General features: G+C 51.2%; 2 protein-coding genes across 2 annotated transcripts; both read right to left on the bottom strand.

The window, feature by feature from the left end:
- Positions 1 to 16,131: 16,131 nt before the first annotated feature.
- LOC124655025 lies at positions 16,132 to 16,862 on the bottom strand. The gene has a single exon (XM_047194000.1). It carries the CDS (start codon positions 16,860 to 16,862, stop codon positions 16,209 to 16,211), a length of 654 nt encoding a protein of 217 aa, XP_047049956.1. The 3' UTR covers positions 16,132 to 16,208.
- Positions 16,863 to 17,924: 1,062 nt separating this feature from the next.
- On the bottom strand, positions 17,925 to 24,295 carry LOC124683171 (lysine-specific histone demethylase 1 homolog 2). The gene is made up of 2 exons (XM_047217737.1): positions 22,753 to 24,295; positions 17,925 to 18,828 (listed from the first exon to the last, which is right to left on the bottom strand). Exons 1-2 carry the CDS (start codon positions 24,293 to 24,295, stop codon positions 18,086 to 18,088), a joined length of 2,286 nt encoding a protein of 761 aa, XP_047073693.1. The 3' UTR covers positions 17,925 to 18,085.
- Positions 24,296 to 24,532: the final 237 nt, after the last annotated feature.

Below are 24,532 nucleotides of genomic sequence, written 5' to 3'. Positions count from 1 at the left end.
TTAATCTTGTCGTTCGTTTAGGAAGGTTTAAACCGTATACGTACGGGTCACGTCGTGTTGGGTTCGGTTTGTGAGCCGTGTTGGGCGTGGAGTCTATCTGTAAAACGTCTATAAAAGTTAGAGAAGCAAGGAAGGAAAAATAAGAGATATGCACCAACGAAAATCGTTCTTCTCTCGTTCGATCTAGGGTTCTTGTATCTGTTATTTCTCGCTGTGTTTCAGGTCACGAGCTCGCAAGGATCTAGGGCAAAACCAACAGTTTCTGCTGCCAAAAGCCGAATAACTAAGAAAACCATCCGTAATATTACACCTCCTGCCACCGCTGAGTACTCCGCAATCGTGCCCAACACCGGCCGTCTCCCGTCATCCCTATCCAGCCCACCGGGAGACCTCCTCCCGACTCCCGAGCACTGGCCTCCTCCAGATCGGGACGACCTCCCACAACACCGGCCGTTCCTCTGCGTGGCGGCGATGGGGCTTCCCGGGGCTGAAAGCGACGTCGACCTGCGCCGCCGCTCGTGCTCAACCACGCGAGCGCCCCCACCCTCAGGTCGCCGGCTCCTACATCTCGCGAGCGCCGTTGTCCCTCTTTCCCCTGGATTTCGATTGGGATTTGTCGAACGATGTTGATTAGCCAGCCTCACGCAGTGCGCGGAGAATAGGCATTGACACCAGGACAAGGAGGAGGGGAGGCCGTCCGCATCGGATTTCTCAGGCCTCACCGGCGCCGGCGCGCTCTCTCAGTCTGGTTCGGTACTAAAAAGAACACAGCGCCCCTCCCTCTCGCCCCCATCGTCCGCCCTCCCCAATTGCTCCTGAATATGCAGTGGAGGCGGCCTGACTCTCCTCCGCCGAGCAGGGTAGGCTCACGCACAGGGTCCGGGAGACGACGAGGGGTCACGCGCGAGGGCGCTGCTTGCAGGGAGAGAATCAGAGAACGGCAGGCGGGAGGCGGCCGGGGCTGCGCGCTACCGGCTAAAACGGGTCGCAACGAGGGAGAGAGGTAGGGGCTCTGCTTGTGTGCGTGCAGGAAAGCTCGAGCGGCACTCCAGCTTGTTGCGCCGCGTGCAATCACGGCGGCCATCAGGTCGCTAGCTCCCTGCGGCGCATCGATCCGCACCGAGCAGAGTGCGACGTCGGGGCCAGGCAACACTGCGCCGCTCATCGCCGGTCGAGGCGGGACTGCCTCGTCGCCCTGCGCCCGATGAGCTGGTCACCGGCCTCCTGGAAAATCTGGTAGCGCGGCCGATGCAGAGGGACGATGGGATAGCCGGGGATGAGCTAGATTGGGGAGAAGAAGGCCCCTGCACTGCAGCAGGGTGAGGCTTACCGTCGTGGTCTCGTGGATGCTGGTGTGGGCCGTGGACATCGGGCGCCGCTCTGCATTGTCGCCTGTAGCCTGTAGGTTGGAGGTTGGGAATTTGGAATTGCCGATCGTGGATGCCAGCTTGTTGAATTGATGAGTTGTAGGCAACGCAGTGCAAGATTCACATGTCCCAGCATCAACGAGCATAGGAAGCTTGCATAATCAGCTTTTGTGTATATAATATGCATGTCAAAAAAACATGTTATTGTCTTTGGCAATAAGATATATGTATATAGTCACAATATTTATTTCTATCGATGGGTCACAAGTGCAAAATGGAGTATTATGTTCTTGTCACTTATCTTACTCCCTCCGTTCATAAAAAGATGTGTAAATTTGATTTAAACTTTAATATATGTCTATACACTGAATGGTGTTTACATATATTTTAATTCGGACAAACTTTCAACATCTTTTTACAAACAGAGGTAATACTTTTTTACGGATTCGCAGCAACGCGCGGGCAATTTGCTAGTACTTAACAAAAGCCGCAAAAAATTGTATACTTAAGTATGGCACTCATACTTAACAAAGTTATTTTAGACCGGGTCCATTTAGGATTGTAATGTCACTCATACTTAACTAATACAATCATGTTTTCCCCGCAAAAAATAATTATGATTCACTTGGACAAACGGCCGTCAGCATAGATCGAGTCCATCGGCAACTAAGCCTTTTCCTATAATGACTTGGATTATTTTGCAATTAACCAAAGATTTAACAAAAGCAAAATGGAGCACTTGACCAAGGGAGTAAGCCATCACTTACTTGTTCCGATCCACAAGATTCATGGCGCCGCGAGCCACATCAAGCGAGTGACCGCCGCTGAGCACATGGACCTTATCCTCAATCCGAATCAATTTTAGGCATTACATCGGACCGTATAGTACACATGAAATGAGTAGTACGAGGATGCACCGTGAAATCTCTCTTCTAGAAAGAGATTTTCTTCACATCTCTCCAGTAACACAAGTTGTGGCAACCAACAAGAAATCTCCAGTTCCACGAGAGACTAGTGCTCCAAGGTTCACCATCTTCAGGTTAGGTAATCGTAGAGCACTGTAAATTCTTGTCTTGCAAACGGAGTCCCATGCCACAAGGCAGTATCCATTCTGTGATTCATAGGTACTCGGTTAACGATTATCAAAGGACAATATAAGTCATGTCGATCTATATCTAGAACGAAAAGGCAGGCTCCAAATGGAATTTTGTAATTCGCTGTATATGATGTCAGAGACCATCACACTCTGTATTCATCACTTATTACATTTGGATTATTTTGGTGTAAACCAAAGAATTAACAAAACGAAACTATAGTACTTGGTTGGCGCTCATATGGTGCCGAGCAATTGACCAAGGGAGTAGGCCAGCAGTTCCTTGTTCCGGTCGACGAGATTCATGGTGTAAATCGGCGACGCTACGAGCCGCATCAAGCGGTCCCTGAAGCTCTCCAGGTCCATGAGGCCGTCCATGTACTCCTTCGCGAGGTCGGCGCCGAACCTGCACGGCAGCATGCCGTTGGAGACGTGGTCCATGGACAGGTCGGCGTATATGTAATCCTGCACGCATGCCTCGTGTTATTGTGGCTGAAACGATGCCTCTTCCTGACTCATGTTCCGTGTTTATATAGGATAGAAAGAGCGGAAACCCATCTTGGCTCCCGGGTCCAGATACACACGGTACACGGACCAACCAAACCGAGACAGATTGATGCGTACCTGTGTATTCGATCACGTATTAGTCTATCCGTGCACATTTTTGAACAGTGGTCATGTAACGGTTAGAGCCTCATTGATTGCTACGGCCAGTCAAGTTGATATCTCGGTACAAAAATTTCACCGACGTCCTAGACCAACGTCTAGTGTATTGGACCGGCGAAGCACAAAAGGCTCTCTTAGAGCATCTGGTAAAGACAAGCCCAGGTATCCCGATTCGGGGCATAGCTGCTAGCCTGTCTCTCTTAGAGCATCTCTAGTGGAGCCTGAATTCGCGACGGAAACTGAAAAATTTCAGTGGTTATACGGGTTCGGGCTAAAAATATACCAAAATGGAGCCCAAACTCACGGCCTGACCCGTTAACGAGTTTGGGCTCCCGAGAAATCGAGCGGTCGCTCCGTATTAAAAGGGGCCGCGGAGGGGAGTTCGGTGTGCAAACCCTACTCCCCTCCGCCGCTTCCACTTCCTCCGTCGTCGTCTATCCTGTTTTCCGGCGAGCAATCGAGCAGCCCCCAGCCATCGATCCACCCTTCTCATCGGCGTAATGGCCTCCCGTGGCGTCTCAGCAGGCCGTGGCGCCAGATTTGGCGGCGGGGACTCGCCGCCGCGTCCCCCCATGTTCCGCACCGACGCGGAACAGCGGGAATGGAACAAGTCGGAGGGCGCGCGCAAGTGCAGCGCCCGCCGGTGGACGAATTAGGGGCTCACGCCCCCAGGGAAGCTGGCCAGGTACGGCAACGCCGACGAGGGGTCCTCGTCCGGCGGCTCAAGCCGCGCACCGCGGCTCCCCATCGCGAACTTCATCGATGACGACGCCCTCGTCTCCGCGCGATCGCCCACCATCTCGGCGGGCGGCTACGTCCACGGCATCGACGAGGAGGAGGCCGTGCTCGCTCAGACGAAGGCCATCAGCGAGGCGGAGGCCCGCGCTCGCTTCCGCCTGGAGGAGGCGAACGCCGTCCGCCAGGTGCGAGAGTACGAGGCGGCCCGCCGGGAGGAGCGCGTCCACCGCGTCAAGCTCGAAATAGTCGAGCTTGACGCCGACGAGGACTGAAGCTCCTCCACGACAGCGTGGACGTCGTCTGCCGCCGAGACGCTCCGCCACCACCGGCACCGCCGCGCGAATAGGACACTATTTTAGGCCGCATTTTGCTTAACTAAGTACCGCTCGTCGGTGTATAAAAGTAATTTAGGTTTAATTTCTCGAACTATGTAAGTTTTGATGCTCAATCGGAGCATCAAATTCATCTATATACATGATCATCGCCTAATTTACCCGCGACATTTTTCTATTTTTCAGTTCCTTTTTACGGATTCTAATCTATGACAACGGTTTTTCCCGTAAACACGAGTTAGATGAACTAAACTCGCATTTTTCAGTTCACGTATTTACGAGTTCTGCTAGAGATGACAAGTGAGTGCTGCCGCCATCTACGGTTTTCTCCAACGAAGAAGGAAAATGCTTGGTGCCGGGCGACCGATTTGGGGCAAACATCGGTCCCTCGCGTGACGCACGTCTTGTCCCATCCGACCCCACGCGCCCACAAAACTGTTTCCGCTAGCTACCAAACAAATTCACTGTTTCCGCACACTGCTAGCTAGCTTTGTTCTAGCTGACTTTTTATGCTAGCTGCCTCTGCTTGCCGTGCATTAGCTTAGCGCATGGGCTACTTGTAAAAGGATGTGACGTGGAACTGTTTACCCTGGCGTCTTGGAAACTCCATGTACTCCCATCCTTCAAAAAAAAAAAATCAGTTTGGATTTGTCTAGACAGCTACATATTTTTATTGTGTAGATATATATCCGTATCTTGAAAAATTTGCTAAATTTTCATTGAAATGGAGGGAATAACTTTTATGGGAAGTCTAAGCCTAGGGGTTGAGAAACTCCGCGGCAGCGACGCCATCCGCCATGTTGCGGTTCATGGCGAGCCCGAGCACAAATCTGCCGATGTGCTTCTCCAAAGCCAATTTTTGTTGTAATCATCTGTCACTTTTGTAAACATTAGTTCGTGATTTTTGTTGTAATTAAATATTTAGCAAATTAATTGGTGCTTGATCACTTTTGCATTGTTTGCGAACATATGAATTTTTATTGTAATCGTTTATGAATTTTGTAAAAATAGCTGGTGATTTTTGTTGTAATTCAATATGTAGCCAATTAATTGGTGCTTGACCATTTTTGCATTATTTACAAACATATGACTTTTTGTGGTAATCGGTTGTGGCTTTTGTAAAAATAGCTGATGATTTTTGTTGTAAATCAATCTATTGCAGAAAAAAGTGCTCAACATTTTTTCATTACTGCAAACATATGATTTAATTTTGTTGTGATTGATATTGATTTTTATTGTAATGGTTAGGATTATTGTTGTAAATCAGTCTGCAACCAAAAAATTATTGCTTAACAACATATTTTGTAAAAGTATTTTTGAAAAATATTGTTGTGGATTTTATTGCAGTATTATATATTTTTTATGGAGCGGAGTACCAGAGAGGAGCCAAAATAACAATTCTGATTACCTAGGCTATAGTACAACAAACATAAGTTGGTGTACTGCTCACACGATCCCACTGCATGCAGCAATGTGGACAGAGACCGCAGCGTGATAGTAGGGAAAAGTGGTCTCATGCAGCGCGTGACAACCGGAAAGCACATGTGCAGCGGTGGGCTTCGCCCCATGTGTGAAAAGCATCTAATACTGTAGCTAGATTTTGGACCGTTCGATGCTAATCAAAGGGTGTTCGGAACGACCGATTTCACGACGCGGGATCCGGCGACCGACGCCTAGCATGCGCCAAGGAGCCCCCAAGATCCATGGCGTCCTCTTCCTCCTCCTGAGCTGCTCCTAAGAATAATACCCCACTCCATCTCATCCCGTGCTCAAGTCCAAAAGTGTGGCAACATGGTGCTCACCAAGATCGCGTCCACGGGCACCAGACCTGCATCAAGTACTACAAGTGCCCATTCTTCAGAGTAAGTTCATCCCACCCGCACATACTCTTCTTTAATCGAGATTTTTGCAAGCACGGCGTGCTCGATTTCTAGCTTTATTCATTCTGATTGATCCACGCAGAGCTGACGGTGCACTTTCTTTGAGTAGAGGGAGAGAGAGAGATACGCCGGGGTGCTAGCGGCAAACCGGAGGAAATCTTGCTGCGGCTGCTGCCCCAGCACAGCAAGCAGTCGGCCATGCCGCCCCAACGATCAACAACCAAGATCTACAATGAGTGAATCTATTCGTGTCCCTGACAAACACAATGGGGATTCTGTTTGTGCTGGCTCTGCTTCTCGTGCAGATCATGCGTCAAGAAACAAGTTGAGTACGTAGTCGCCTACAGCCAGTTGCTACCTCTGTAGATTGAATTGTGTGACTGCCCGCCGGAGACCATCACAGTGCCCACTCGCCGGAGTCTGCGCCTGCTCGAATCGCCGGTGGGCTGTCGGAGGGTGCGCTACAATCTCTGCTCGGGAGCGACGCGAAGTTTCAAGCCGTCAGATCCGGGAGACACGCGTCGATGCCCAGTGCCCACACAACAGAAACCTGGACCTATGGTCTACGATGCCGCCACCGAACTGTACCGCGGGTGCAAATCTTCCCGTGTAAGGGCATCTCCAACCGGGCGATCCATCCCGCGCTCGCGTGTCCGGATGGGTCCAGTCGGACAAAAACCCGGCCCAGCGCGCGGACCCATCCCTAAAACGGATGTCCGGGGCGTCCGGATCGACGCAAACCCGGCCCAAATCTTGCGTGGGTTTGCGTGGCCGCGGACGCGAAAGGCTGGTCGCTCGCGTCCGCCCCTTGTCCGCCCCTGGCCCGCGTGTCATAGGCATAAACAATATTTTTCATTAAAAAGAACTTATTACATTTTTTTTAGCTACTACTTCTATCCTAAATACGTACGGGGCCGGCGGCCTCGCCGGCGACTCCTCGCCGGCTCGCCGTCGGGGCCGTGGATTTCACTCGACGCGGGCGGTCTGTACGCGTGAGGATTCCACTCCAGCTTACGGGTTGGGTGGCGCGTCGGCGGCAGCGCGGGCGGCGGCAGCGGCGGCTTGGGCGGAGGCCATCATCCTCCTCCTTTCCGTCCGCGCACCTCGGGCGCGCTCGCGCTCCGCCTCCTGCGACGGAATCATCCGCTTCCCGCATATCTCCACCTCCCCGCAGGCGGCGCGTTCCACGGCGGTGCGCGCCTCCGAGCGGACGCGGGCGGCGGCCCGGGCCTCGTGGTTCTCCTGCCGCCGGCGCATGCGCTCTTGCCGGCCGCGCTCCGCCGACTCGAGCATCCTCCCGGGCGCGCCGCTCGGCGACGGCATCCGGATGAGGTGACGGGCTGCTCGCATAGCGAGCAGCCTCGTTCTTCCGGCCGAGGAGGTCGCCTAGCGGCGGCGGCCGGCCCGCCAGGTGGCCTCGTGCTCCTTCGTCACGCGCGTGAGGTCGGCGAGACGCTCCTCGATGGCGGCGTTGATGTTCGCCAGCGCGAAGTCCTCCTCGTCGACGGGCTCCTCCGCGGCGGCCGCCCCCTCCTCCGCGGCCTCGTACCAGCCGTCCGCGGTCTCGTGCCAGCCCTCCGCGGCCGCCGCCTCCGCGTCACCGGCCTTCTTCGCCGCCGCCTCGGCAGCAACGCGGAGCGCCTCATCGTCGGCGACCCACCGCGAGTCCGCGCGCTCCTCCTCCTCCGTCCGCGGGAACCTGGCCCGGGCGGCGAGGGAGAGCTTGGCCCATGTGGCCTGCAGGGTGCGAGGCATGGCGCCGGAGAAGGTGGAGGGGAGGGATGGAGAGGATGGTGTTGCGGTCTGTGTGAGACCGCCGCCGTCTTTTATAGCCAGCGGCCTGGCGGGAAACTTGGGCGCTCGCGCGCGCGAAAACGCCATTGGCGCGCGCGCGGGAACCTTGGTGCGCGCGGGAACTTTCCCGCGCGTTCCACCGCCCACCATGGCTGTCCCGTCGAGGCCTGCCATGGCGCAGCGCCGCGCAAGGAAGACGAACCACGTGGCGTCTCTTTGGTCGCCGCGTTGGGCGCCGCGTGCGACCCAAACGGACACGCGGACGCGGGGCTCCGTCCGCGCGTCCGCGCGGCCACCCAAACGGCCCAAAACGGACGGCCCAGCGCGTCCGTTTGGGTCGCCCGGTTGGAGATGCCCTAACGTCTCCGTCTCCAGGCCCGTTTTCTTCCCGTGACGACAACATCAATATCGTCGGCCCCACTATCGACAGTACGAGACGACACCGATGTATTTTGTATTTGTTAGCGTGCGTACCTGCTCGATTTCTGGCCGCGTCATCAATCGTAACGCACAATACCACGGTCCAGATTTCCGGTTCATCTGTTCCCGGGAGTCAAAACTCCACTCCCATAGAAAGAGCCTCTACCGGGACAATACATAGAGCGTATATACGGATGGAGTGCTACTCCATACCGTATACCGTACAACGTGATACAAAACATATGTCTAACACCTCGTAGGCCGCCCTCTCGCCACCACCGAGCGGCCCGCTGAGTAGCTCCGACGCGGCATCGACGGTGGCGGCGTAGGACTTGCGGAGCCTCGTGCCGCACGCCTCTCGGCAGGCCGCATCCACCGCCAGCGACGGGACGCCAGGGCGGTGCTGGTCGGCGGCGCACAAGAACGGAAATGAGAAGAGGAGAACGACGATGGTCTTCATGGGAGATACTAATATGTTCATGTTTGAGCTGAGCACATGAATTGGAGTAGTACATTTTGTAGTTGACAATTAGAAATGGACTGGCTGGCTGTAACATGGATGTGCTGAGTTACACCTTTTTCTTTTGTACGTTTGTGCTGCGTTACACTTGCACGGCGTGACAGGTGTACAAATGATGACATGCATGTGTACTATTGACTAGACTCCAATCTTACTTCTTCATTTCACTCATTAATTTTTCAGTTTCTTTTCAACTCCTCAGGAGAACTGAGCTGTAGCCCCGTGGTCGGACACATGCAGTGGCAAATCCGGCAGACCAGGGTTCAGGGACGGAGCCAGGAAGGGAAGGGCTGCAGCTTGCGGCGCCACCTTCAGATAGCACACTGGAGGACTAGTGGTCGCACACGAGGGGGTTGGTGGCGAGAGCGGATAGGAGAAAGTTTGATACACCCGTAATTGCGGCTTCGTGGATGATCTGGAAGCAAAGGAGTGCTAGAGTGGTTGGGTACCGGAGAGACCAATGTGATGTTCTGGCTCTGGTTGACAGAGTTCATGATACGGCTAAGGCTGGTTATATGCATGATACTACTACATGATACTGTTTTTATAGTGGATAGTATCATGAAGTAGTATCATAGTTATGGTATATTTATTATTTTTTAGAATCTCAATGTAAATTTGTGTACAAGATTTATTTAGCATTAATTTTTCTCGTTGTTTGCGCTATGATACAGTATCTACTTATGTTACTCTAATCTCCTCTCTCCTACTTAATTAGCTGCCACATCAACATTTTTGTGAGACCAATATGTATGATATCAGTTATGATACTAGCACTATGGCTAGCCTAAGCGTGAGACTCGGAGGGAGGGAGTGAGAACCTGGAGAGAGAGAGCAGGCCTTAGAGCATCTCCAGCCGCGTCCCCCAAAGCGTCCCCCAAAGGGATTTGGGGCGCGCCGGACCAAAAAACCGTTCCAGCCGCGTCCCCCAAAGCCCATTTTTGTCCTGCGCGCCCCGATACGGTGTCCGGCGCCCCGAGCCCGTCCCCGTCCGACAGGGGACGCACCGGGGACGCCGGACACACCGAAAAGCGAGGCGGGGAGTGGCGGGGCCGACTCGTCAGCGGCACAATAAATTTTAACCTAATCGCCGCCTACCTCACGACGGAAGTTATTGGCGCGCAGCGATGGTGCAGTTCCCGCAGCGACGGTGCAGTTCCCGCAGAGCCGCAGCGACGCGTCCCGTCGCGCCTAGCTATGCGTGCCGGCGTTAATGAGCGCCACCGCTCCTCCGCCTCCCTCCGGCCTATAAAAGGGCCGCCTCTCATCGTCCCTCTCACACACAAACCCTTGCGCCTCTCTCCCAAACCCTAGCCGCCACCATCTCAAAAAGACTCGACGCTATGTCTGGTAGAGGCGGAGGCCGACCTCGCGGCCGTGGTCGTGGTCGTGGTCGTGGCCGCGGCAGAGGTGAACGCTCTCCGTCGCCTCCCACGTCGTCGGCTTCATCGTCGGAGGTGGACGTGGAGCCGGACGTGCTGTTCGAGTTCGTCCTCGTCCTCAAGGGCGACCCGCGCGGCATCCAGAGGCTGCCGGACTCCTTCGCCGACTACGTCGCCGGCGACGACCGCCCGCGCACGATGCATCTGCGGGAGGCTGCGTGCGGCTACTACCGGTGGATCGTCGATGTGATCTACGACGCTCGCGGCAAGATGTACCTCAACATCGGCTGGGAGAAGTTCGCGTGGCACCACAGCCTCGAAGCCGGCTTCATCCTCCTATTCTCCTACTTCGGCGATAGGGACATGAGCGTCAAGGTCTTCGACGAGACGCGCTGCCGCCGGGACTACCACGGCGACAGCACCGACGAGGAGGACGACTGAGTGTTGTTTCTTCGCAGCGAACACGTGCGTGGAAGTTTCTGGATGTTCGGCTCATCGGTAGAACCAACAAGGGCACCATCCTCCCGCTGGATTTTCCAGTTTAGGTGACTGGGTGTGCCCTCGAGTGTTCTTTCTTAGCAGCGAACACAGAAACCTTCGATGCACGGCCTAGTTAGGTTTAGTTTCTTTGCAAAATTTTATATTTGTGTCCACGACGGTTCAAACTATGTATTAGTTTGTGGAAAACCATGTTCCAAACTGTGTCTTCGTGTAAACCACGTTCCAAATTATGTATTAGTTTGTGGAAATTGAAATAAAAATATCAAAAAAAGTATTTTAAATGTTTGGGAGAGGCGTTTGGGGGACGCGGCTGGGGAGCGACGTCCCCCAAAGACGGCACGAACAAAACACGTCCCCCAAACGCTCAATCCGGCGCGGTTTGGGGGACGCTTTGGGGGACGCGGCTGGAGATGCTCTTAGGTGTGGAGTGGAGTGGAGTGGAGTGATGTAAGGTTATTGTGAGCAATCAGGCTTAACTTCTTTAATTTATTTTCCCTTTATAAAAATATGGTACGCAGTTTTACGGGCTCCTAAAAAAAGGAATCCACTAGTAGGAAAAGGCTTATCAGCTACGCACCAAAATAGGCATTTTGTGGCGCCTGAGCCGTGCACTACAGAATTCACGCCACTAAAATGTTAATTCTGTGACGCACCAGCCCATATGCACCACAGAATTCCAATTTTTAGTGGCGCACTATGATCCATGCGCCACAGAAACTAAGTTTTACTGGCGCATTTTGTAGGGATGCACCACAGAAATAGGTGTGCCACAAAATTATGTACACGTGCGCCACAGAATTACAGATAGGTATAGACGATTTTTTTCTTGCCCGATGTACAAATACAGGGTATATCACAGATTTTATACATCAATTATACAGATATAATATAAACAATAATACATTTGACATGGTATATAAAAACAGACACATTACTATGTCATCACATTACTTAGAGCCCGATACATATAGTGGTAAGTGTCAAATTTTTACACAAGTCTTAATTGGTACAAAGTTCATCATCTCAAGTTACAAATGAAGTGGTCACCGGCAACTGCCTACACTAGGATGAAATAGAGTACAGGCCCGATGACGGTAAGAAAGAGCGGGAGCACGATGAAGGTCTTCTTCTTGTTCTGTTCGACTGGTGGTTCCTCCACTTGGCAACCGCCTCCTGTCTAGTCGTGTATCCTTTGTAGCAGTTGCCGCTGAACTTGTGCACATATTTCTTAGAGTCCTCCCACTCCTCGTGGATTCCTGGAACCCTACCCTCGAACACCACGTAGTACGTCATCTCTATGGACACAAGGCATATTAGTATACAATGCAGCAGAAAAATTAGAGGGTTCACATGCATATATTTTCACAAAAATTAAAGCAAAGAAATAATAATAAACCTAAAAGATATATAGCATCGATATCAGACAAGTAAGTTCAACAACAACGACCACAATAGTAATTAAAGTCCAACAACGACGACCGTTTCGAGCTAATTAAGCAAGTTTAGTTTACAACACACTACACACGTCAAGCGATTCAAAGTAATGGTAGGCACACCGGCCTCGATCAACGAGTCGTCTTCTTCAGCGGCGGTAACGGTTTATACATGTCCTTCGTCGTCAACGTCCTTCGATCACCCTACCCATCTAGGCGTTCTTCGATATCCCTCCGACACAACCCTCTGAGTTGGTGTAAGCCCCCCCCCCCCCCTCTTTTGCTGACATCTTCGATGATTATTTCCGATAACTTTACTTGGATGTGATGGAAGTCTTCTCTTAGATCAGCATCGTCGATATCCCCCTCTATTTTATTGGACCATTCTCGAATACGTACTTGGTGGCATATTCATGATCTCTGCACCCCGAACAAACCCTTTAAGGTTATGGAGGGCATAGAAGGCCTCCTTCGTGCTGCCAGTTGGCTGCTTGATGCAAGGGAACTCGGTCACGTGCTTGAACCCATGTTTGCCAGTACCCGACCTGATGCATTCCCCCTTATTATTGAAGGTGCCTCCATTTTGGGAGTAGCCATGGATAGCCTCATCGACAACACCCTTTATTTTGGTATAGTCTTTCCTCGTCATCGTATTCGATGAGTCGAAATACAGGGCTAGTGACTACTTCGGGCAAAGGGCGATGAGTGTGCAGAATTTGTCCTTGCTCAACGCATGCAATTGAAACGGAATGTTGGAAAGGATCATCAATGGAAGAAGTCTATAAGAAAGCATAAGTTATGACGGCCGCAGGCACAAGAAGGTTGTTCTTCTCTTTGTTTCTCAGCATGAAGCTCTGGACGTACTCCGCCACCTTGGTCCGTGTCCTTGATCCTTGCACCAGTTGGCTATCGCGCATGTTGTAGGGATCCGCAACCGCAATGTTGGGGGTGACTCTCTTTTGATCTTTAACTGAAGATTGAGCGAGTATAAGCGGACCAAGTTATATAGTCCAGCCGTCTCCAGTGAATCAGATTGAAGACGTCCTCGAACGCTATGAAGAAGACATCCGTGGGGTCTTCATGGACAAAGTCCGGGTCCTCTGGCACCTTGACCGTGAACACCGGGTAATTTGGACATGCGTATTTAAGAAGCATGCCCTCTAGACATTCAATACTTGACCGCAAAGGGAGCATTGGTCCATTTGCGACGTGTACCATGTCCGGAGGCAGTATCGGTTTACCAGCTTCATGAACTTGGGTCAAGCCATCCGATCTGGGTGGTACCACGTCGTCAGCCTGGATCCTCTTATTAGGAAGAGGATGGCTCGCAGAGGCGCCCTTTTTAGTTCTCTTGCTTTGCTTCTTCATCTGATTTGCTGGGGGTGCTTCTAACTTCTAAGTGCTCCCACACGACCGTCTTATGCGGTGTGTTAGGGCTGAAAATGGTAGCCGATTTGACTAGAGATGGATCGCCAGCCTCCGTAGGAGTGTCTTGCTGAGAAAAACCCTGGAAGGTAAGGCGCTGCGTGACTATAGTGGGACGACCAAGTTGATCGCCGTGAGTGCGGAAGGCTTCTTCATCCATAGGAGGCATGTACATATCTTTGCTGCAGGCGCCAGTGTTGATGAAGGCATCGACATCGACATTGTCATCATCATCGACATAGTTGCCATCAAGTGGCACCATGTCCACGTCCTTAGGTGGTGGCGGTTGCGATGTCGGCGATGGGCGTACAATTGCCTTGCCTTTGGACGGTCGTTGCGGTAACATTCCCAACAGTTGTTGGTGGCGTGTGGTGGCGGCGAAGACCGCCGGTTCCTTCCGAGTGGTGGCAACGACCTACGGTTCCTTCCGGGTGGCGGCGACGACCGCCGATTCCTTCCGGGTGGTGGAGACGCCTGAGGGCTGGGCGATCTTGGGCTGGCCGATAGGGGAGGTGGCACCGGTGGTGCGCCTAACACCCGGAAGATGCCCCCCCAGACGAATCTGGTTCTTCGGCCATTTCATAATCCACCAGGTGCCCATTCTCCGGCGTGGATGCCTAGAGATCCATGGGCATGCATCCATAACTTCGGTCATTCTCCGGCCGCTCGGGTGCATTATCAAGCACCGCCACCCTATCATCTTCCGCGGCAGGGGCGTCGATGCGACCAAATGGAGTGGCGGCTGCGGGGTCACCAGTTCCGGCGACACGTTCGGGTTCATGCTTGAGTTGATGCCGGTGAAGTTGCGCACATGTATCGGCCCCTTTGACATGCAGCATTCCAAGCAGCTAACCCCTCCATCAGCCCAGGGGGTGATCTGTCGGAGCCACTCAGTCCACTAACTTTTCTACCACGTTGTTGTCCACTAGCTTTTCATCCATGGTGGTGTCCAATTTCTTCTCTAGTGCCTCCACCTTCTTCTTCAGCTCCTGAACCTCGGCTTTATTCTTAGCCGTCATCCTCCTCTCCTTTCTCGTCTTGGCGTCCGATCCGTAGTACTCGGTTACCTTCATGCTTGTACCAAAGCCGGACACACGGCCAGCTAACGTCGGTGGCTTGTCCACGTCCATGTTCTTATATAAGTTCGTCGCCCTGTTGAAAGGCGTGTCCCACGGTTCCGTCAACCCCTGGGACGACGGGCCAGCCTCAGCACTAGCCTTCAACTTCGCGTCCTTTAGACAAAGGAAATTAAGGTGAACCTATTTAGCTTCATTATCTCATTAGATCAACGCAATATAGACTTGAGATATCCTTACCAGTAATTTCTCGAACTCCTTCACGGCATTATATTCCGTAACAAATTCCCCCGTCTTCCGGTCTAACTTGTAGCGGGACCGGACAAAGTTCCTAACATGTAAATCCGTGATTTTGTGCCAGGGGTTTTCTTTTCCCAGACGTTTAATCTCGCGGTCCTCCTTGTCCCAAATGGGTTATTTTCCTCGGTAACTGCCGCTTCCGCAATGTTGGACCCCTATGTTCAGGTCCCGCATCTACCTCCCTCAGGAGGTCCATTTTTTAGCCTCCTCGGTGTTTAAGGACGACTTGAATGCATCGAAGTCTTCTTTCGAGAGTGTCGGCTCTTTGCTACTTATCTTCTCCCAGCTATCACCATCCTCAATCTTCCTCTTCACCCTGGATCTCCAGCTGCTCAGGGCGGTGCTTCATCTTTGTGAGGTCTAAATTGTCTACCTTTTTATTGAACGGCTTCGGGAACATGTGTCGTTGGTGAAGCTTCTGGAGGAGGGTTTCGACCAAAGCCTCGTTGGCATCACTTCTGATGTCCTTCGTGTTGATCGACATGCTTTCCCGGACGATGCACCATAGTTGCATGTTGTACCCTTTGGCAAACTCTGAAGGCTCCAATGGTAGGCCACTTTCCGAGACCTTAGTGAATGCATATGTGACGTTGGACATGTTTGTCACCATGATACATAATCAAACTAGCGCCCCCTCCCGACGCCGCTTTGAAGGCGTTCCTTCAACCTCCTGCGAGGAGGCCCTTCCTGCAGATTCTTGCCGGGCTTCAGCTTCTTTCCTCCAAGTGATGTGTTCCCAACGGCGGCGAGAAGACCGGCAGTGGAGTCTCAATCGTGGTGGAGAAGACCAGGGACTTGATCGCTTTTTTCTTTTTCTGGTCTAGGGTGGACTGATCTGTAATGTCTTTCTCTTTAAGTTCTGGATGTATTATGTACGCACCGCTTAGTTAATGCAGCTTTCGCGGTCCTTCAAGATCCTGACCCCAGTTTAAAAAAAAGACTTGAACTATGACAACCTCTTGCAATGAATCGGTGCGACATATGGTCTTATGGTTAGCCTAAATGTTCTTTCTTCAAAGAAACATGCTCTACAAAAACATGACTTGAGACACTCGACTTCACTGAGCAAAATTGCTGTTACTTTTCCCCCGTTTCAAAAAAAAAACAATATCTCGGCACCATAATTTCAAACGAAGCAATAATCCTAGTGGCTAGAAATGGAAAGAGTGTACGTTATATTTCTGCTGGAAAGATAGTAAGATTTTATTGCAGCGATGCAAGCCGACAAATTTCTTATTGTCATTAACTTGCTTACAGCCAAGCTATTAATTTCTTCGAAAGTTATGGATGCATGCCAATGGATCTATAGGCATCCACGCCGCGTCGTTCCTCCGGCGGCGTCGGCACCAGGCTGCAAAGCAAGCCGGCCAGAAGGGTCTTGTTCCGATCGGCGAGGTTCCTGTCGCTCAGCGGCGAGGCCGGGTAGGCGAGCAGTCTCCTCCTGCACGCGTCCATACCGCGGAGGCCGCCCATGTAGTCCTGCTTCAGGTCCGCGGCCCCGTCGCAGGTGGAGGAGTTCCCCGCCCGTGCCAGGTCGTCGGCGATGTGGCTCATGGACCGGCGGGCCGCCTCATAACCATGCAGGCAGCCGGCGTAGGCGACCCGCTCGTCGCTCGGGAGTACCGCGTGGCCGCCGCGGCGGTCGTACAGCAGCGCCTGCCTGGCGGCCGCCTTGGTGGCATCGTAGGCGTCGAGAGCGCTGCGCGCCGCGATGGCGGCATAGCGAGTGACCGGCGACGCCGCGCGACGCGAGCGGCGCCCCAGGAGCGTGCGGAGGCATAGCCGGTGCATGCGGCGCGTGCCGCAGACCACCGAGCACGCCTTCACCGCGGTCATCGACGGGGCTTCAGGGCACGCGTGCTGGTGGCCGCCGCTGGTCGCGCCGGCGGCGAGGAGCGAGAGTGCCACGGCGAGGAACTGGATGGATTTGGTCATGCTGCGTGGTGTGGTGGAGATGATGCGATGATGCATGAGCGTGTCGTAACTCGTAACTGAAGGGGAGATATATGATGAGGATGTCTCTTTATGGGGAAAAAATGACCATGATGTCTGGATCATATGTACAGTGTTTTTCTTTTTTTTGAGAGGCATATGTACAGTATTTGATGACCGTTGGTTGCAACGACTTTTGGTGTGTACACGAATCTAGATATTAGTTGCCTTCAGAAGAGTACAATATTGTGTTATGGAAATTTCAGACTTTATTTTGTAATCGCTGGAGACAGCATATGTTTATCTCTACCATGTTCTGTTTGCTACTATAAATATATATGGTATTGATTGTCAAAAAAAATGTTTTTGTATTTTTCAAAACATGAAGGTGACCTAATGTGAAATCCACACACATCATTGCCTACAAACTTTGCCGCATTTGAATGTTATTATGCAGGTTCAAGCCAGAATTGAGATTTTCCATAAAGAAATGTTGAGGACCCAGATAATCTAGTCACATAGCTTCCAGTGCGGTCGTCTTCATGGTGATCTTACGTCTCATTCCTCCGTTCACTAGCGGTCAGAAGAAAAAACAGAAATTCGCTGCCACAACAAACTTGTTATCGATGGATCATAAGACCCAGCATCGCATCTTACTCAAAAAAAAAAAAAGGAAAGCAACAACAACCGTGCTTGGGGCCATAGTTCCAGTCCTTTCCTGCCTCTCCACGAGGCAAATCTTTTGGTGACTTGTACAATTTCAGTTCAGTCCTATATATCGATCGAGGCTGGAGCTGGGAGTAGCCTTCAGTGTATATAGCTCTGATGTCCTGCTCTGAGACCTGATAGCTTGTTTTGTTCCCCTTTTAACTTCTGAACAACTACTATGTAGCAACTATGGGTAATAAGTTCATCCAGGCTGTCATGGTCAGAATGACATGCTCGTCTGACATTATTAACCAGATCAAAAGGCGAAGCAAACATTAGCACCAGAGCACTAAATCTACTGCACGTCTAACCTACTCTAATGTATCAACATTACCACATTATGCAGCTTACAACGGAGAACCCAACACGGCGCTATCTTGGATCCTGCCCCAAGTCTGAGTTTGTACAACACTACATTACAAAACAATCTTACCTGAGAGATGCTTCAACCTAACTAGAAATGCTTCTCGTCTACAAAGAGAATAAAACAATCTGGTAGTGGTAAACACATGTCAATGTCAGCTTCTGAACTTCTTGGCGCTCTGCAGCCTCTTCCTAGCTTTCTGAGTGCTCACGATGCTAAGAATAAGAGAGTTGCCTACATCGCACGTATTGTCGTAGCCCATAAGCTTGACACAAAGATCCTTGCATAGCAGCCCTAGCCTAGCCTGGTCATCATCGCCTGCCAGTTGCAGCTGATCGGCCTGCTGTCGGAAGATGGTCGCGTATAGATGGAAGGCTTCCTGGTTCGCTGCCTTCTCAGCCGCAGGCTCCTGATCCTTTTGATCCCCTACTGGACCCAGAAGCAAATCTTTCCAAAGTGTAATCCTGAGCAATCCCAAAGACTGTGGATCATCGGGTGTCATAGAGGAGGACACAAACGAGAATCTCCCGAATTCAAGATCTGGCTCTGCGAAGAGATCTTCAAGGATGCCATCGGTAGGTCTAGGGCTTCTCTGCAGAGCGTACTTCTTTGGATCTGAATTCACTCTGCTTTGTGAAGCCCGGAAAATCCTAGCAGCTTCTCTTAGTCCGCTCAGTAAGGCACCGTGCATCGTTGCAGGGTATGCACGGTTTGTGGCTTCTCCAGCAAAGAAGAGATGGTCATCACTGACACTCTCAGCAAGAATGTCATAGTCCGTTCCAGAAGACCCGACTCTGATGTGGGAGTACGAACCGCAACAAAAAGGGTCACTACCCCATCTTGTGCAAGCTGATTGGATAGGATCAGGCACAGTAACACCTTTTGGGCCATAGATACCTGCACAATATGATGAATAACACTTTAAGTGCTTATTATAACAAATAAAATCAAACATTTCAAGACAGAGAATTTGCATGTCTCCCCTAGTTAGCTTCTACTGTCCCCTAATACTGTTATCTATGGATCCCCACCCCACCCCCATATGCCGTACACTGGGTGTATGATAAGCTAGGATGCACGGATACTTCTAAAAAGTGACGTATCGGGCGTATTGGATACAGGGATACCTTTGGATACCTCCGCGTACCCTAGGATATGTATCCCTTGATTTTCCATTTTTCAAAAAAAGAAAAACAATTTAGATACATGTAACATATATCGCGGATATCTCTCTGATACGAGAAACATGCCTTTGTGAAATCATGTAGACATTGTGGCGGAAATATTCGATTGAGATGCTAGTATTGTATTTAGAAATATAGAGGGAAGCTACAAGAGAGTTTAACCACATTTGATCAAGATATCCGGGACAAGGATCATATAATGCCTAAATGTGACCGATCCTATGTTCACCAACTTTATTGAAAAGTTGCAGCGGTTGGAGAAAACTAGGATCGTATTTACGATGCAGTTTTCATATTTCTGCCATCTTATAAGTACTATTACTAAATTGCCCTATTTTCTATAAATATTGATCATAAATATTTTTTACTAGTTATTATGTATATACAGACGTGCCCCAGTATCCGTGTTTTTGAAAAATTGACGTATCACGGTATCTTCCGTATCGCCATATGTGGGCATTCTAGATGATAAGTTGATACAAAACAGAATGATGACTGTTTGAATCCATGATGACAACTTAAGAATCAAAGACCTATGCTGAAAGAAGAATGGTTTTCCTAACAGTTAGCAGTTTTCATATTTGAATTCTAACAAAAGAATCTAAATAATATAGAACTTGATTACTCCAAATTTCAGTCGTATGATTGTGGGGATTTCAGAGAACAACATCAAAGCATTTTGTCCTAAACTAGTTGGCTAGGCTAGACATGAAACCCAACAGAAACTCAAGAAAAACAAAAGGAGAAACAGAGAAAAGAGTAAACTAAGATTTCAGCACATGGATCGCTGATTTCCATGCATTCCTATCAATAGCCAAATCAGTGATCACTAGGTACATTCCAATCCCTCAGGTCCCTTTTTACGGCCTCCTCCAATGTTAACTTTGGTCACCCTCTGCCCCTCCAAGTATTTTCCCTACCCTTTAGAATCCCACTGGTGCTTCTAGAGGTCCATTGGACTAGCTTCTCTCCAATCGGTGCCACTGCCACCCCTGCCCTTCCTAGTTCGGTCATTTATTCTGTGGCCACAGATCCGCTGCACCATGTGCATCTCTGCGACCATGGGCGTACGCAGCGGGTGGGCCCGGGGGGGGGTGGCCAAAAAGCTCAATTGGCCAGACGACAGCCGGTCTTCCTCCATGCATCGCGACCACAGCGCCGCTTTGATGAGAGACTGTGAGAGACGACGAGTCGACAACTCCCCCCACCGGCCACCTCGGCCCCCAGCGCCTCCCCTTGCCGGCTCACCTTCCTCTGCCTCTCCCTGACTCCGGCCGCTGCTGCGGCGGCGCAGCGCTGCTCCCGGCTCAGCCGCCACCTTCCACTGCTCCTCCCGCTCGGGGTCGGCCGCCACAGAGCCACCCGCCGCCCCACTGATGTCCGCCTTCCCCGGATCCTCCCGCCGGCGCCGCTCAACAGCTGCTTCCTCTGCATCCTGAAGGTCTGCTCCCGGCTCCGCCCAAATTCTCAAAATCTGGCTGGATAGGTGAAGGTAAATTGCCCCTATTCTCTGTGTTACTGCTAAAATTGCTCATATTAATTTTGCTACTGTTAAAGTGGCATTAACATCGATTCAGTAAGTAGTTTGACACTTCAAGAAAACTAGAAATGAACAGGAATATAAGTCACTTATATGTTTGAATAGCAAAATTGCATCACTTTTCGAGAAAATATGGTAGGTTCAAATGTGTTATCATCTTGGTGACCTCTCTATTTTTCTTGTTAAAACAAAAAAAAAAAGCATGGGAAACCCCTACGGTAAATTTTCAATTAAATGAAAGAATGGGAATATGAAGTCTTTACATAATTTTTTTTTAAAAAGGAGAAACAAAGAAGGAAAAAAATCTAAACTACGGATAGGAGCTAGAAACTATCGACCCATGTTGCAAGAGCTTGCTTGTGTTTGAGTTTGACCCTATGGGTAATCAGCAACAATATCTTTCTTAAAAACCAGTCCCTGATGGGTGAACTTTCTCAAAAGTGAATCCATTTCGTTGCTTCCAAATACCCAACTGATATTGCTCATACCGGTGGCACATTTGATATGTATATATATATATGCATTGAACTTCAATGTTGACGATCGATTGGTTATATGTATTATTCATTTGCAAACTTTCATCACAACGGGGAAAGCGCAAAAGAAATTTTTTTGGAGGTGTGCCCACCCACCAATTTTTTCCTGCGTCCGCCACTGTCTGTGACACTCATTTGTTGGATGTGTTGTCTTTTAATGTGCCAACATTCTGCTCCATATAGCATCAAGGTCTGATCTCCCTCCTATAAAACTTTCCTTTTAGCTTTTGTGGGACCTTCAGTCACATGATTCCAGATGCTTGCTGCCACTTTATCCACATTGCCTTGATCCTCCCTCGATATCATCATTGCTTTGTAGCATTGATCCCAAGTATCGGGAGGGGTCCCTCTTAGGCATTATTTGTCCTTCTAAACTAACCTTTCCCTCTTCGCACCCAACAATACTAACGAAACCCAAAAAAATACAAGCCAATACTTTGGCATCCCTTATTGCAAGTGCCACGTACAACCCTATTGTTCCAAAATATTATGTGTAATATTACACCATGCTGTGCTACATGCGTACACTTTTTGAGATCAACTGTGTCTAACCTTAGTGAGTGTATGTAAAACAAAGCTTAACGGGATATTCAACAATTGGAAATAGTACTAAATTTTGCTCAAATTGTTTCAAATCGGAATGCTTCAAATTTTACGTGTTCTCCCCAAAAAGTACATACACGCATACTCATTATCTTTGAAGGAAGGGGCACCACAAGAGAAGGATAAGGAGACTTTTTCAGGAACTTTGGGCAGTGAACATCGGAGCTGATTAAGAAATATGGTGGGCGACAGAATACCCTAGAATAAGATGCATAAGGGAAACATCTGAAAATCAACATATGGAACTGGATATGGATTTTTGGGCAAAGGCAATATGTTAGTCTTGAGATGAGGAGATAAAACTGGAATTAGCATTTGTTTCCCAAACTACGGTTGAAGTCTTGGATGAGGCACTCTCTCTGTTAAACAACACATGCCGTCTTAGGTTGCAATACAGTCTCCGGTACACAACTTCAATGTCAGATTCATATCGTGGAGATATTTTCATTAGGATAATCCAAATAATGTACTCCCTCCGTCCCGTAAAGAATGTCGCAGATAAATTTTGATGTATCTAGACACTATAGATACAATCCAAATCTAGACAAAACTGGGACATCCTTTTTGGGACACAGGGAGTATGACATATTAATATCAAAGTTCGTAAATTTGAAAGCACCCATTCTATCATGTATTTATTTGATCTCTGCAGAGGCATTTCGAATGGATGTAGATATGATGCTCCACGAGAATGGTGATGGGGAGTAGGAGAACAATCCTTTAGCCTAGTAAAGACACGCTGTCTTCACGGAACAAAATTTGCTCAGCCCCGTCCCCTGAAGGCCATATTGGCATCTCCAATGCAAAAGGTGCATCAAGATGTACTTCAATGTGACACGTTATAAAATCATCGATGCGATCATAGTTAAACTTCAAGGAAGATTATAATTAACTTATGAAGACACAATGCATTTTAATTTTAGTACTCCAAGAAGAATACCAAGGAGTAGTTGATTACCTCGAAGAATAGCAAGTACCCGATGAAGCGTGACAATAGGGTCAACCTTTTCAAAATCCAAAGCAGCCTCTCCTGCCACAAGTGCGATAAGTACTGCGCCGCCAGAGACAGTATGGTAGCTGTAGAAGAGAAAGAATTCTCCACGCTTGCTGCTGTCCTTATTCAAACACCCAAATGTGTCAATGTCTTCATCCCAAAACACGGATGGGAATACCATGGCCACTTTGTTCAACAAACCAAACCCCAGCCTCTGAATCGCTCCAAGCTTGCTTTCAGGCAACTCCGGGTGAAACTCGATGCTCCCACTCTTGAGCACCCCAAGAGGGACAGTGCAGAGCGCCATGTCGGCCTGAAAAACCTGCCCTCCTTCCACGGTGAGGCTCACCCCATCCACGCCATGCTCAATCCGCTTCACCGTCTTCTCATACAACACCGGTACGCCGTCGCATAACGCGTGCACGAGCCTCGAGTTCCCTCCAGCCAAGAAGCAGTGGTCTCCACCCATCTCAAACTGGTCGTCCTGGTCCCAGTGCGCCAGCGAGAGCTCCGATAGGCAACCGGCATTGGAGAACTCCAGGTTGGCCAGATGCCAGTCAAGAACCTCCCTCTCCTCCTCGGTTTTGGCCACGCTGTAGAGCCTTCTGAGCCTCTCAATCCCTTCCCCGAGGGAGATCCCCTCCGCGGCTTCCTTGAGCGCCTCCCGCAGCTTGGTGGCGTGGTCTAGAAGCGTGTTGAAGACCAGATCGATGACCCTATCCAGCCTGGTGCCGACAGTCCGGCCGTCGGGGTAGTAGAGCGGGCAGCGGTCGCGCACCTTGTGGAGGGGGATCCCGAGCTGGCGCGCGAGCACGCCCAGCGGGTTGGCGTGGATCCCGGTGATGACGCTCCCGCCGAGCTCGACGGCGGCCTGGCCGTCGCCTAGGCGGGCGGTGTAGACGCGGCCGCCGGGGCGGGCGCGGCCCTCCAGGACGAGCACGCGGAGCCCGAAGCGGAGGAGCTGGCGCGCGGCCGCGAGCCCCGCGAGGCCGGCGCCGATGACGAGGACGGACGCGGCGGGGCCCTCGGGCGCGTCGGGGGGCGGGGAGGCGGGGAAGGCGGGCGAGACGCCGAAGTTGACGTGGCCCTCGCGGGTGAGGAACCCGTGCGCGGCCGCGACGAGGTGGTCGTAGGTGGCGGCGACGGTCTCGAGCACGCGCGCGCGGGGCAGCGGCACCCGCGGGTCGGCGCGCCAGGAGGCGAGGATGTGGTTGCGGACGACGATGTAGTCGTTGGGCGCGGCGGCGTCGGGGGCCGCGAGGACGGCCTCCTCGGCGGGGAGGAGCTCGTCGATGGGGAAGCCCAGGGAGAGCGCGATGAGCGCCTCTGTTTCGGTCTCCCGCTGGCGCTCCTCCGGGGAGAGGCGGCGCAGGCGCCGGATGCGGCGCGACGGGGAGTTCCCCAGGTAGGCCTGCAGGGCGTTGTCCACGAGCGACTCGTCGTAGGAGGCCGCGCGCACCGACGCCGCCCGTCGCGGCGGGCGGCCCGACGACGGCGGCGACGACATCGCCGCCGGGAAGGGAGGGGAGAAGGGTCTCGGCGGGGGTTTGGGTTTGGGCTTTGGGGAGGGTGGGGTAGGTGGGAACTGTGAGGAAGACTTTGGGCTACCTGCGTTTGAATGACTGGTGGTCCCGGTAATGGCAGTGGGAGGTGGGCGTGCGGGGTAAACCCAAAAGCGGGTGATGACGTGCGCCGTATCTGCGGCTGGTGGCCCGCGTATGTGCAAATTTTGCCACATGTCATG

The sequence above is a fragment of the Lolium rigidum genome, chromosome 1 (genome assembly GCF_022539505.1).
Source record: "Lolium rigidum isolate FL_2022 chromosome 1, APGP_CSIRO_Lrig_0.1, whole genome shotgun sequence".
NCBI classification, from domain to species: domain Eukaryota; kingdom Viridiplantae; phylum Streptophyta; class Magnoliopsida; order Poales; family Poaceae; genus Lolium; species Lolium rigidum.
Note: the sequence above shows the minus strand (reverse complement) of the source record. Positions and strands in the feature narration are given on the sequence as shown.

Coding starts and splice junctions, on each gene's coding strand:
- LOC124655025 (XM_047194000.1), bottom strand. CDS start 16,862: ATGACCAAATCCATCCAGTTCCTCGCCGTGGCACTCTCGCTCCTCGCC.
- LOC124683171 (XM_047217737.1), bottom strand. CDS start 24,295: ATGTCGTCGCCGCCGTCGTCGGGCCGCCCGCCGCGACGGGCGGCGTCG. Junction 18,829..22,752: donor GGTACTTGCTATTCTTCGAG/GTAATCAACTAC, acceptor CATATTGTGCAG/GTATCTATGGCCCAAAAGGT.